The 14,502-nt window shown below is 39.4% G+C and overlaps 1 protein-coding gene across 1 annotated transcript in view; it reads left to right on the plus strand.

The window, feature by feature from the left end:
- Positions 1 to 7,937: 7,937 nt before the first annotated feature.
- fip1l1b (FIP1 like 1b (S. cerevisiae)) overlaps positions 7,938 to 14,502 on the plus strand; it is an 11,451-nt gene continuing 4,886 nt past the window's right edge. The window contains exons 1-9 of the mRNA XM_013914323.1: positions 7,938 to 8,244; positions 8,612 to 8,666; positions 10,558 to 10,624; positions 10,710 to 10,822; positions 11,524 to 11,588; positions 11,707 to 11,817; positions 12,821 to 12,951; positions 13,618 to 13,736; positions 14,157 to 14,210. Of these exons, the coding sequence (XP_013769777.1) occupies positions 8,166 to 8,244; positions 8,612 to 8,666; positions 10,558 to 10,624; positions 10,710 to 10,822; positions 11,524 to 11,588; positions 11,707 to 11,817; positions 12,821 to 12,951; positions 13,618 to 13,736; positions 14,157 to 14,210 (794 nt within the window). The 5' untranslated portion in view covers positions 7,938 to 8,165. The remainder of the gene's footprint in view (positions 8,245 to 8,611; positions 8,667 to 10,557; positions 10,625 to 10,709; positions 10,823 to 11,523; positions 11,589 to 11,706; positions 11,818 to 12,820; positions 12,952 to 13,617; positions 13,737 to 14,156; positions 14,211 to 14,502) is intronic.

Raw genomic sequence — 14,502 nt, forward strand, 5'->3', positions numbered from 1 at the left:
ACACACACACACACACACACACACACACACACACACACACACACACACACACACACACACATTTAAGCCCAAAGAATACCTCATCATTTCTCCTTCTGATGATGGACTAAAAGCTCAGTATAATCTTTTTTTCCAATGCAATCCAACACTCTTCTCTGTCTGCTGACTGGGCATTATAAACCTGATATCTGTGTCCATTTTGTTTTTACCCCCTCTGTGTGGTTGTTAAGTGTCCATCCATGGTTCAATTGTGGTGTTTTGTATATCAATTATGACCACTGAACAGATCAGACAAAAAGCTAAGTAAAAAAATAATCAAAAAGACACATTTAAGAGTATTTAAAAAACACTTTTAAGAAGAAAACACTGTCTTAGATTTATTTTCATATAACTGATTGGATACACTGATGTATTTTACAGTTTAGAGGATTTTCCTTGGTTATGACATTGAGTAAACACTATAACTATGAATAGGTAGCATCATGTTTTTAAAAAAGCATTTTGGTGGTGAATTAAGCCTTTGTTAAACTTTGTCCATCTAAATAAGTTTTGTCTTCAGAGGATGTTCACGAGGATGTTTGTGTACCCTGAATTTTATGGTCACCATATATTTGTCTGCACAGCCACTGCACTAAAATTACACACGAGTTCTCCATGCAGAGAGTAGCACAAGGCCAGGATTATACTCACTTGTTTTTGTTTTACTGCTTTCTAGTTCACATGGAGACAGCTTGGAGGAAGCATGCTCAGTGGGTGCCCTTGTAGTTAAGTGGCTGCATAAAGAAATGTGCACTGAAACACTCGTGGACCTTTTTGTACTCACTGAGACAGAAAACATGCTGCTGGGGTAATGTGAAGAACCACTTGTCCTTGGTGTGTGCAGCTGTCAGAGAGCATCTCTGCACGGCAGTACAACCCTTAAATCCTTGAATGCAATTGATATCATAGCCATATCTGTTGTGTGTGTGGAAAAATAGGAGAGGTTGTGTATTGGTCTGGACTATATACGAAGTCAGTCACTCCCAGTTTTCTGCACATACATCGTGTCTTTAATTAATGTTTGAATTTTTAGTCTGTGCATTTGTTCATTATATAGTGACTAAAATCAAAGCAATCTTTCTGTATGCATTGTGGTGCTGTGGTTCAGGAGATAGAGGTAGGCATCTACCAATCAGAAAATTGGTGGTTTGATCCCTGGTTCCTCCTTGGCCTTGGACAAGATAGTGAACTCCAAAGTGCCCACAATCCATCCATTGCAGTGCAACTTTATGCTCTGTTTGTTAGAAAGCACTAATGAATGTGGCTTGTAGTAAAAAGCACTTTGACTGCTAAGTTTGAGTAGCAAAGTTCTGTATCATTCCATCAGTGCACAGTGCACTGGTGGACAACCGTACTCTGTCTCAAAGACAGATAATGACAACATTCTAAACAACAATTAGTGCCAAATATCTTCCAAATAAATACTGGAACAATCACTAGAACTGCAGCATAGACTTCTTAGTCTTGCCTCTCTGTGCAAAATGGGTTCAACAACATAAACAACTGTAGGATACTGTGAGTCTGTGATTTGAACTGGGGGAACAAATCGTGGCAGGATCAGCCTGATGTTATTTGTATCCCACTGTAACTTTACTGTATAAAGACCTAACATCTCCAAAATGTCAGGAGTAGTTAGTCATTACAACAAGTTTTGTGAACTAAAAACCAAGAGCCCAGCGCGTGCTCCCGATGCAGGGAAAAGCAATTATGCAGGGGAGACCTACCTCGGCACTTGTGCAGGTGAAAGCAAAGGGCAGATATGCTTCACCATATTTTCTAGTCTTTGGCTTAGAATGAAGTTGGTTTGGAAACATATTCAGCTACACTGTTACAAAAAACATCTTAAAAAAACGGTAATATTCCAGCAGCTGGGGCGCCAAAATACTATCGTAAAATAACAGAAAATAACTTCCTCATAAAAATACGGTTATTTCCAGTAATGAGAATAGAGTTTGTTGCGCTAATTTTACATGGGATCTTGCCTTTTCCAAGTGATTTTAAACATTAAAATATACAGTAAGATACTTTGACATTACTATATTTTGGAACAGTGTATGCTTCATCTCCTGCTTTGCATTTGTGTGCTAGCAGTGTCCAAGCGTTTTTTTTTTTTAGGTTTATACTACTGTATTTATGTGCCACAGTCTGGATGCATTGTTGAAGCCCATTTGAAGTGTCAGGATGCTTGATTAATTTTAGAATATTTTTGGTATGATTACGTATGTCGAGAATTATATTTGTATTTGGTGTGTTTGGCTCCTTGTTTATAAGCTGATGATAGCTTTTCGGGAGTGCAATTTCATATTTTATGTATTACCACACTAGTATTTGCATTTTAATTGATTTGTAAATAAGCTGAAACCTACAATATAGAAAGATCACACATCCCCCTATCAGCAAGCACTTTGGACTGAGTCAAGCTTTCTGTTTCCTTGTTTCTAGTGTTTGTGCTAAGTTAAGCTAACTGCCTGCTGTCTGGAGCTTCATATTTAACAGACACACATGAAACTGACAGAGATCTTTTCATCTTTTTCCAATAGATGAAAAACCCTAAAATGTCGAACTGTTGTTTGAAACAACAGCAGAGAAAACACAAGTTTTATATTCTGAATTTTCACATTAAAACAGTTTAAAACAATCTCAGATCTTTTATTTTGCAAGGCCTTGGCTTGAATGAAATGTCCGTAATTAAAGAACAGATGGATCTTTGTATTGCAAAACAAAGAAGGAGAAAATGCCATGTTAAGCTGGCATTGCATCATACTGTTGATATAACCATTTGTTTGATCCAAAGAGATGATGTGGATTGAAAATGTGCCAGGGTGCATATCAGGGGAAGCTAATATCAGCGTGTGTAATTACTGATAGCCCAACGATCGCCCTCTGCTTGGATAAACCCGATTAGGATCGACTAGGCTGTAAGCCTCTCTAATCCACCGTAAGGAGAGAGGGATGGATGCAGGGAGGGAGGAAACTCAGAGAGAAACAGGGTGGCACATAGGGTGAAGGGGAGAAAGGGAAATAAAGATAAACAAGGTGCAAGAGGATGAAAAGCAGACAGGAACAAGACAGAGAGAAAGGAGAGAGAAGGCAGAGGAAAAAACAGGCGAAGAGAAGCTGCACAGTGTGTCAAAGCAGATCACTGCCCGCAGGAAAAACAGGCAACAACACAGCAAACTGAACTCCCTCCAAACCGCTTTTATCTCCTTCCACTGTGGTTTTGACCTTTGCCATTGCGTCCGAGAGTTCAACCACATTTTATTTTAAATCACGTTCCTGCTCTGTTTGCAAAAATTTTTTTTGTCTTTAATTTTCATTATATTCTGCAGATCTCTGTGCATGGTTGCTGTATGCACAGACTGTAGGTAGAAGCTGAAATGCAAAGTGTCTAAGTGCTGACTCCTCCTCCTCTGGCTGCATAATAAAGTCCAGTTTGTAAGTTTATCGGGTCACAGGGGCAGCTACTTAAGCAGAAAAACACAGAGACCCATGCCCGGTTACCAGAATAAGTTTGTAAGTCTGTAAGAAAAAAAGGCCCAGGTCTTTGATGGCACCTGTAAATGCTGAAGCAGGGTTTACCTTGAGAGTGGCAAGGTGAGAATTAAGTTGGTGGTATGTGATTAACACTGTCTATCAGCAAGATTACACAAAAACCACTAAGCTAAAGTTAATGAACAGATGGACAGGTGGGAATGGCAGAGGAGCAGACTGTTAGATCTGTATCCTTTCTCTCAACAAACAGGACCCTGGCACTGAACCTCGGGGAAGATGTGCTTTTCTAGTTTAAAAGCTGCTTTGTTGTCTTTTCGTCTCAAAAGATGCTTTGCAAGACTTTATCTAATTACGGTCATCTCAGTTAAGTAAATTTGACTTGAAATAGCTCTTGAGTAAATGGAAGGGAAAAGAGAAAAGGGAGAAAAGAGCGTGAAAAGTAGGTGGGGGTATAAAGGAAACAAAGGGAGGGAATGTGATCAGAAAACACAGAGGAGTAACAGACTGGAAGAGAGACGCGTGAGAGGGAGAGAGAGTGAATGAAATAAATGCAATTTCCATGATCAGTTTAAGTTTGAGACCATTAGTCCCTGTACGTGTGTGTGTGTGTGTTTGTGTGGTGTGTGTGTGAATACACCGTAAACTTGGGGGAGCCACACAAAAGCCCACACATATGATGTGATACAGTAGATTCCCGTGATATGAACCCCTGTGTGGTTCTCACATACGGTATGGGGGAAAAAAATCAATATAATCACAACTATAGTGTTACCATCCCATTTTTCACTCTCCCTGTGAGAGAGAGCACGCACTACATAAAAATTAATTTCATTTCAGCCTCAGATAAACCAGTGAGTGTCAGAACTCAGGCCACGCCTCTGTGTAATTTCCACTGTAAAAACTGAGGGAGAGTGAGAGAATCCACAGATTTCCTTGTCCTTTACTGACAAAGCTAAAGTGGCTCCACTTAACTGGTCAGAGGCCATAAATGCATTAAGAGTTTTCTTTGCATTAGCAGGCAACTTCTTGTGCAAACAACCACAACAGCAATCATGAGAAGTCATTTTGCTGCTGATGAGTCTGCAGCTGCTTCTTGAGGTTATAAACTTATAAAAGCTCTTTGAGAGAGGCAAAGTTTAAGTCTTTATTCCTTTTCTAAGGCAGGAGCTGATGTGGAGGTATGTTTCTAGTGACATTTGTTTGTCGGCAAGATTACACGAAAACCACCCAGCTGAACTTCATGAAACCTGGTGGAGAAGTGGATAGCGACCAGAGAAATACCTCAATAAATTTTGTTGTGAATCTGGTTTACTTTTGTTAAAATTACAATATATTACATTGGCTTTGGTGAATAGCTCTTGTGTTTTTAGAACCTCTGGCTTACACATAACATTGTTTAACATCATTTATTTATTGCTTATAATTTGCATTAGTAACAACTTACTTGCTATAAACCAAAAAATACAGAATATAGATAAAATAGTCCAAAACTAAGAAATAATAACGTTAAAATTGTGCTTTATTGAAGTAGTCTGCATAAGGAAATGTACTTAGTTGCTTCTACTGCTGTTCCAGAGATGGCTTAGCTGTAAAACTAGCATTGTCCTTGGAAAAGCTGCAATTTTGCCCTCACAACTTCTTTGTGTTTTAGTTTTTTATGATTACCTTGTCCAGTGAAGTTTCACTTCTATCAAAGCCAGCTAGAGGCAGGGAAATGCATGAACAACTTACTGTCCAGAATAGTCTTTGAAATACTTTGGTATAGCTGCTATCTTTATTCATTTTTGCAGCATATCAAAGTAGTATAAGCTGAACATTCAGCCTTGCTGAATGTCTGAATGGGAGCAAACTCCTGCAGTGAGATTCTACAGTCTTGCAGAAACATTTCCAAAAGAGTGGAGGCTGTTCTACAAATGGAAGAGTGCTCATCTTCACAAAGAATATCTACATGTCCATGCACTTTTGTAAAATATATTCAGGGGTGCTTACCTGGCTTTTTGTAGGTAAAAGGTATCCTTAGAAGTGTATAACTTTGATATTGGAGCCTGAGATAGTGTTAATCACAGTTGTTTCATTGCTGGCTTTATTTATAATAAAACTGTGTAATACATTAGTTGGCTTATATATTCAAATCTTCAAAATAATAAAGGTCTAAACATATTTCAGTGGAAGCCAGTACCACCTTTACCTCTGGCTACACATTTTTCCATGGATAGACAGAAGCCAACAGATTATGAGAAACATCAAAACATTTCGAAGGACTGAATAGTTCAGCTGAAAACACATTACACTATATTAAGTGTGGCATCCCATGATATACTAAAAACAAAAGTAGATTTATTTATGTCAATTTACCAGGCGGTAATGCAAACAAATGGGAGGCTGAAGCGTCTACATGGCCTTTTACATGAGGTACAGTGTGTGCCCCAGGCCACTGGCTGTACTGCCTTCAGACTAGACACAACTTTCTTAAACAGATCAGGCACTTTGATCATTTACAGCATAAGTGCAGGGGGGAGCTAATTTAATGAACGATGAAAGCACCATGGTAAGACGTGACACTGAGCCTTCGTGCAGGACAAGGAGCTTGAAACTCGCTCAGCTAAATGGAGTACATAGTGTTTTTTTTAAATCATCTGGACATGTGCTTATCCTGCTCTGCTATGCTTTGCATGTGGTGAGGCCCTGAGGGGCTTCATTTTCCCCAATGCTTGTGGAGATAGGAATATGAGAAAATTTGCTACCAGGGTTTCAATCAATAACAACACTTATACTTTCTTTAATAAGATGAAAAATGTAAAGCACATTGCACAAGTCTTATGCCAACCCAAGTTTTGTAAATGTTTGCTTCCAAGGTGCCAGACTTTCTTCTTATTCTTTAAAGTGGTGTTGTTCAATATTTTTGTTCACCACTGCGCTTTCCGGGGGGGTTTCTGTGGACATTGCCTGCTTTTTCACCAATATTCAGTCCAGTCTTTGTGTCTGACCTTTATCAGGTAAATGTGTTGTCAACACATAACGAAATCTTCACAGAGAAGCTAAGATCAGATAATAAGCCGTATGCTTTGGCACTTTGGTAACTTGAAGCCTGTCAAAAACCACAAAATTTGTTCCCATTTATGAAGCGCAAGTATGTAAGTTCAATAAGGAAGATTAGTATTGACTCATCTGTCTGCTTTCCTACGTGGTTGGCTGTCAGTCTATTCTTTACATCACTTCCATTTTCCCACGCTGTAAAACTCAATGCTGACATCATTGCTTTAGTCCAGTCATCTTTCTACCAATCAGCCTCCACTCTATGTACTTTACATCGCACTGGGCATCTTTCATTCTTCCTTGCAGACTCCTTCATGCAACCCACCTCCTCCCCAATTCCGCCTCATGCAAACCACTCATCCAAGCCTCCATCTTATCTTCACCACCACGAGAGTCTAGACTGCGGAGCGAAAAACTTGACATAACTCAGGATATGTGCAGGGTATCCATTAAAACCATTTGAGGAAACTGGAATAAAACAGTAAAAAAATAATAAGTGGAATAAGTGGCAGGCCTAAAAAACTCTCTACAGCAGATGAACAGTATCCGAACGCCATGTCCTTAAGAACTAGAAGAAAATCTCACAAAGAACAGACCCAGGAGCTAAGAGTTGCATCTGGCCTCTTCAGAAATGTTCTCAGTGGAAGGGCGGATAGCAAGAAGCCTTTCTTAGTGAATGAAGGGAAGAGAAACAGGGACAAAAGGCTGGGGTATACCAGATTACATGAGAACTGGACTGAAAATTAGTGGCAACAGATCTTTTGGAGTGATGAATCCAAATTTGAAAATTTTGATTGGAATTCTCACTATGTACAGAGGAGGTCAGGAGAGAGCGTACAGCAGTGAGTCTCTAGGGCCAACTATAAAACATGATGGAGGCTCTGTCTGTCTGACTGGCATCGGCTTCATTTCTCATAATAACGATGCTCCCAAGTACAGTTCCAACGCAGTAACAGTATACCTGGATTCAAAAACACAGAAGGATCATGATCAGTCATGGATTGGCCTCCCCAGAACCCAAACCTCGGAGAACAGAATAAAAAGGCAGCCAACATCAGCAGAAGAGCTTTAAATGCCCTTCGGGTTGTACTGAGTAATAAAGTTTATCATAGCAAAGTTTCACTTTCTCCTAAAAGAAAAGCAGAGCTGGAAAAGAGATTGAAGAAGCACTTTTGGTCATACATTTGGTGGTTACTTTGAAAAATAATCGAACTAATTGTCACAGCACAAAATAACGTTTTATTGAATTCTCCTGAAAGTTAAACCGCCATCATTCCTGTTACTGAATTTTAGATTTTCTTTCACTGTTCACGTATTTTAAAAAAAAGCGACATAAAAAAAGGAGCCTTTATTCTGCCCGCTGGGGGCGCTGTGTTTTCTCCTATCACTCTTGACATTAGCGGGGTGCCACCAATCTCTTCCGGGTTCACTCCGACTCGCAAAGGTTGGAAATGAACCTATGAAGACATAATTTATGTACATAACCACGTTTCCCCGATAAAGGGAGAAGTTGTACTGTTATTTTTGGACCTGTGAGCTTTATTGAAGCTTGTAGCTGTTGAAGCCGCTGCTGGTTTAGCTCTCCGTGTAAGTTGAACATGTCTGCGGAGGAAGCGGACAAAACAGCCACCACTGATGCCAGCGCCGGAGACGAGGAGGAGGAATGGCTGTATGGAGGTAAAAACAACCACCTGACGTCCGCAGAAACGGTTCCTTCGAACCGACAGAGACGTGGAACACGATCTCTCTCGCTATGTTCCTAATTAACTGCTAACCAACAGATATCACTGTGCGCTATCCCGTTAATCATGAGCGTTAGCCTGGAAGCTAAGCTAGCAGCGGGTTTTTGGTCGGCCTGTTGTGGCTGCACCGCTCGAGTCAAATCATTTGAGTGTTACTCTGGCTTGTTATAACGTTTTAACTGGACTATGAAGTGGCGTATGTATTTTCTGCAGCTCACCTTGTTAGTTTTAAAACAAAACTTTAGTTAAATATATATTAGATAACGATAAATGAACTCAGTTGCTTTTAATTTCTATTCCAGATGAGTCGGAGAGCAAAGACGAGGATGAGGAAGCCAAGCTGAACGCTGCTGTCAGGTAACTATAATTCAATCTTAGCCTGGATTTAAAACAAAAACCCTCTGTGTGTAACACATTTCAGGGTCAACGAGCGTTGGCAAAGTAACTAGCAAAGGTAATATAGTTCAGTACAGCTATCACTTCTCACGAACTCTAGGAGTATTTAAATTTTTAATAATTTTTAGATTTATTGAGGTGGATTTCAGCTGATGCTGTATCCCTGGGGAGGGACAAAAGGCACTATTAATAGACACTCAGAGGTCACTTTATTAGCTGCACCTTGCAAGTAACTGGGTTGGACCGCCTTTTGCTGTCAGAACTGCTTTAGTTCTTTGTGGCATAGATTCAGCAAAGTGATGGATGATTTCATCTGAGATTTTGGTCCATGTTGACTTCATGACATCACACAGTTGTTACTGATGAATCGCTGTACATCCATGAGAATCTGATGAGATATAGGTAGGCTGTATCCTACCTGAGAACCTCAGGTAGGATATGGTGTTTAAATAATGCTCAGTTGGTGTTATGGGAGCCAAACTAAAAATATCTCCCACTCCATTACATCACCAACAATGCTAAGTGGCAGCTACAAGGCAGGATTTGTCAATGCTGTCATGATATTCGTGCCTACCATCTGAATGTTGCAGCAGAAACCAATTCTTTGGTTGGTTATTTGGCTATATGATCTACTGCTGCTGTCCTCAGCTTGAATCAACCTGACCATTTACCTTTGACCTTTGGCATTGAGAGAACTGGATAGTTTTTCTTTCTTTATTTTCCCAAGTCCATTCTCTGTAAACCCTAGAAATGGTTGTATGGAAAAATCCCAGTGGATTTCTGAAATCAGCCATGTCATGCTCCCAAACTAAAATCACATGCTAGATGCATTTACTGCTATGTGATTGGCTGATTAGATTGCTTTACATCTAGTATGTTAGAATATTATTGAAAAGAGAAAATTATGAGGATGTTGTTTGTCAGTCGTTAAAGCTACACATCATCTCTTCATTTATACTCTGCTACATGTGCTGCAGATGCTGATGGCACTATTGCTGCTGTCATAGATTCATTGATCCTACAGGGGGAAACTCTGTTACAGCAGCAGCACAAAGAATAAAATTAGTGTAATTTAATCTAATCTTGTTTAGTAAAGGTACCTCTGGCTCATAGTGAATGCTTTATAATGACACCATTATTAAATTATACCCAGCCTTAGACAGATTTATCGAACATATCTGTGACAGGCCAAAAATAATTTTGGCTTACTGCTATATCATCACTTGGGCTCCACCTAACATACAGACATCTTACAGTTACATTATGTGCTTAAATTTGAATAACAAAAGTGGTTAAACATATTAAAAAAAACCAAAACAAAAAAGGCAGCAGATCACATGAGTATGTGTACATATCTAGTTTAATTAAAAGCTACTAAGGGAGACTTAAAAACAAACTAATAGTCTTTTGAAACAATTTTCTCCTATTTTTTTTTTCTTTTTTACATACAGATAGATAATAGGACAAAATGTAACACCTTGAACTCTACAGTGAGGTCATGCTGTGGCAGCTTTGTTTTAAGTGACATTTTGGTGGCATGTTTTGTTTTTCTAATACTTGTTTTCTTTAAGATAAGGGTCACTGCAAGTAAATATAGTGTATAGTATAGTGATAATAAGTTATCCTTTGATTAAAAATTTCTTCCTTATTAGAATGGCCTCTGTTAGGATGCCAGTACTCTGATGACTGAATAGTTTAAAGAGTATGAAAATGATGTAAATCAGGTGTTGTGGCCTTCACAGTCACCAGATCTCCACCCAGGTGAAAAACTTTGTGAGATTTTGGACCCAGAAACTTTGGACTGAGAATAAATTTTATATTTGGTCTGTTGTGTCTAATGTTTTTTTTTCAGTGCCCCTGCTGATGCTTCAACAGATGATGCTGCTGCGCACGCTACAGGAAATGGAGTTGCCTCTGAGGTGTGTAGCTTACACTGTTTTTATTACAAACTTATTTCCAACTCAATGAATGTTTCTTGTGTTGTTTTTACTTCTGGATTTTCAGGCCACAGGTGAGGCTGCAGGCGAGGATGTGGAGAGCGACAGCGACAGCGATGATGACGACGATGATGTCCGTGTCACGATTGGAGACATAAAAACCGGAGCGCCACAGTACACGTACGTTTGAGGCAAATTGTGTTGTTGTACATATTTTTACAGTTTGTGGCTGGTTTATATAAAAGCTGCTGGGTGAGGTTTCTGATTCGGAGATGGCTCATCACCTTGCTTGTACCTTCCTTGTGATGTAGAGTGGTGGTGTCAGCATCGTGCTCTGTGGGGTGCTTCTCAGGAGCAGGAAAACTATTTAGAATTTAACAAATAAATATTTCAAAAAGAACCTCGAAGCAAACCTCACAACGCAGCAACTTTAGATTAGACTATCAGTGCCACAGTAAATGTAAGGAAACTACGAACGTGGAGTCGCTTCAGGAAAATTCTGACTGTCCTTGAGTCTCTGAAATAAACAGAGATCCCAATTGAACATTTGTGAAGAGATCTGTAAGCTCCTCCTGAGAGGATCTGCCAGGAAGAATCTCAAATGTCATAATGACTTGATATGGGATCCTAATGAGTGAGTCAACACTAGCTGTTTGTACTACAAGCTTCTTAATGCTTTGACATGACAGAGTTAATGGACTTTTTGATCCACTTATAAAACAGGATGCTTCAGTGAACACATAAGTTCAAGTGAGCTATCAACAGCTAAATAAATCAATTTGCTGAAAAACTGAAAGGGTAATGTGAATATGGTAATTGTAATTTGAAGTTTATGTTGGGATGTTTCATTCAGAGTCTTAATACTGTTGTTTTCCTCCCAGAACTTATGGAGCCCCACCTGTCAACCTCAACATCAAATCAACAGGCTCCAGACCTTATGGACAAGGTGTCGTTCTCTACTGGCTTAATCTCTTTTTTCCTGAATAAAAACATACAATAAAGACAGTTTGCCTGTTTCATTACTGTAATGTCATCTTGTAACTTGTTGTATTGTTTGTTTTCAGTTTCCGCAAAACTGAAGGGAGTGGATCTCGATGCACCTGGAAACATTAACGGTGTTCCAGTGCTAGAGGTGGACATGGAGTCTTTTGAAGAGAAACCATGGAGGAAACCAGGTGCGTGTGTGCTTGTGTCTGTGTCTTTGCTTTTATAGAAAAAATATTTAAAAGCCAGAGGCTGCCTCCAAAAGTGAGTAAATAAGCATTTTATATCATATGGAGAAAAAATAAATGTCTTACAGATTTCATTTTTACTACCGATCTCTCTCTTTTTAAATGCTTTTTATTGTGTTAGAAATCAAACACACAATTTTTATTTTATTTTATTTTTTTTACTCTAGTGTTCCCCCTTCCCAAAAAATCTTCTATAGTAGAACAGCTCCAGCTAAACTGACCGAAAGAAAACATTGAGTCTACGAGATCTAGGTAGAAGAATTAAAACTTGCAAGATTTCCGCAGGTGAATCTATGAAAAGATTGTAAACAGTAGCCTGCTGTGGTGTTTGTCTTTGGAGCCATCATCTTTCCACTTTCTGTAGCTGTACGACTCATGGTTGCCTACCCTGTTGGTCTTCCAAGTATTGCCAGCCTTAACAAAACGCTACATGGTGGAGGCACTCTTGCTTTGTGGTCATTAACACCCTCTAATCAGAGCCTAAAATGACTAGCGTGGTTGTGCATTAGTCCTATGCACAGCTCTGCAGACCATTGTCTACATTTTGTATCTGCTTAATGTCACTGTCTGTGACAAGCAGAAGTCACTGCTCCTTTTATCTTTTGCATCAAGTCTGTTGTAGAGATTTTCTTAATATTTTAGACACCACAGTGTGCAAGTTGCAGGATGTTTGCTGTTTAGTACACAAATATGACCATGTGTCTCTAATTCCATTCCATAGTCCATAATTGTTAGTCAACAGAAATATGGTATTAATTTTTTAAACTGGTTGCTATTCCTTCCTTTTTGAAAATTGCAAGGTTGACATCGTGGATCCAGTCTTAGCCAAATCTGTAAATCCATATTTGCTCCTCAGTAAAAAAAGAAGAAAAGAAAATCAGAGCACATCTGATTTTTTTTTTTACAGAATTTCATAAAATGTGCATTTTTTTTTTTTACTATGTAGGAGCCGATCTGTCAGACTACTTCAACTATGGCTTCAATGAAGACACATGGAAGGCTTACTGTGAAAAACAGAAGAGGCTGCGTATGGGCCTGGAGGTCTCTACAGTTGGCTCAGTGACAAGCAAGATCACTGTAAGATATCACTGCACCACTGCTGGCTCTGTCTTTGTTTGTTTTTGTACTTCAGCTCCTGCTTCCACCAACCCTCAGTTTCTTTTTGAGCATTTTATTTGACTTTATACAACGTGTAAATGCCTAAACGTTAGCAGATCTAACGGCTAAATGTTTCATAGCTGTTCCATACAGGTCACAGGGCTACGTAACTTAAAGGGGAAAGCTGTCTGACCTCACTACATGTTTTAGCTTTTGTCTTCAGTTAACCACCAACACAGAGCATGTGGTAATGTGGCTAAATGAGTAAAGGCTTGCATTTTTAGGAGGCAGGTTCTACAGGGTGTTCACACAGGAAGCGATTAGCAATGTGGTAGCAACCAGAGTCAGTGACATGCTTTGATGTCAGTTGACCTACAGGGGAAAGAACAAAGACATTTATGTCATGTTATTTTTGTATCTAGGTATTTTCCTGGAAATCTACCAGCATCTGAATTTTAATTGTAAAAAATATAGCCAATGTGTTTCCAAAAACATGCAGCTACACAGTGACTTCAAAACCACGATGACAAATTTAGAATTTCGTGTACTGCTGCATGACCATTGCTTGACCGTATCTACTTTAAAATCAGCACCCTTGTTCTCCTTCAGAAGATGCATGAATTTTTTTGTGTGGCTCTTTTCCAGGTTCAGCAGGGCAGAACTGGTAATGAAAAAGACATACCCAGTTTGCCAGTTCACACCTCAAAGCCAGACTTCACATCTCCTGTCAGCTTGTATAAGTCTGCTGTCAGTCAGGTCACCAGGTAAGACTCCTGCCTCTACATTCACATGTTTAATATTTGGTAGAGAAACACACTTACAGTTTTTCAGTAGAGGTTAAGCGCACAGTGAAATACATAATCCAGTTATGGGGCTAGGGAGGGTTGGATGAAGATGCTTATAAACAACCACATACAGTTAACTGGCCATCTTTAACGGAAGGACGAGGAGTAAATTGTTGATGGTTTTGGTACAAGAAAGTTAAAATTTCATCAGTTTATTGTGTTAACAGTTTTTAAATCCAACATTCGCAGGCACCATCTTGGGTCATAAGGAGACACAAACACACTGGGCCACTTCCAGAATAATCACCAGTGTGCCTGTGGTTAAAATGAGGCGCCTTCCCATGGTTTTTATTATGTGTGTTACTCTCATTACCCCTGTCCTTTGTCTCAAAATGGTAGGATCTCTCCCCCTCAATGGACTGGCCCGCCTCCTCAGGACATGTCTTATTATACGTAAGTGGGCATGGCCTTGTCCCTCCGAGGTTAAGGAGGCCTGATGGGAAATGCATAGATGTTTAAGGAATGGGCTTCTCTGGGTGCTTTTGAAGCCTCAAAGACAGCTTGATTTTCATTCTTGTTTCTTTCTGTTTGTGTAGTTGACTTGCATGTGTCTTTGTAGCTTTACAGCTTAAGCAAAAGAGAAGAAATACTAACAGCAGGCCAGTTAACTATGTGAGGTTCTCATATCATATTAAAAAAGTTATTAGTTTCATTAATAATGATATTTATTTTAGTTGTATTGTAA

Source organism: Pundamilia nyererei, unplaced genomic scaffold (assembly GCF_000239375.1).
Source record: "Pundamilia nyererei isolate P.nyererei 1_Seehausen unplaced genomic scaffold, PunNye1.0 scaffold00187, whole genome shotgun sequence".
Taxonomy (NCBI): Eukaryota; Metazoa; Chordata; class Actinopteri; order Cichliformes; family Cichlidae; genus Pundamilia; species Pundamilia nyererei.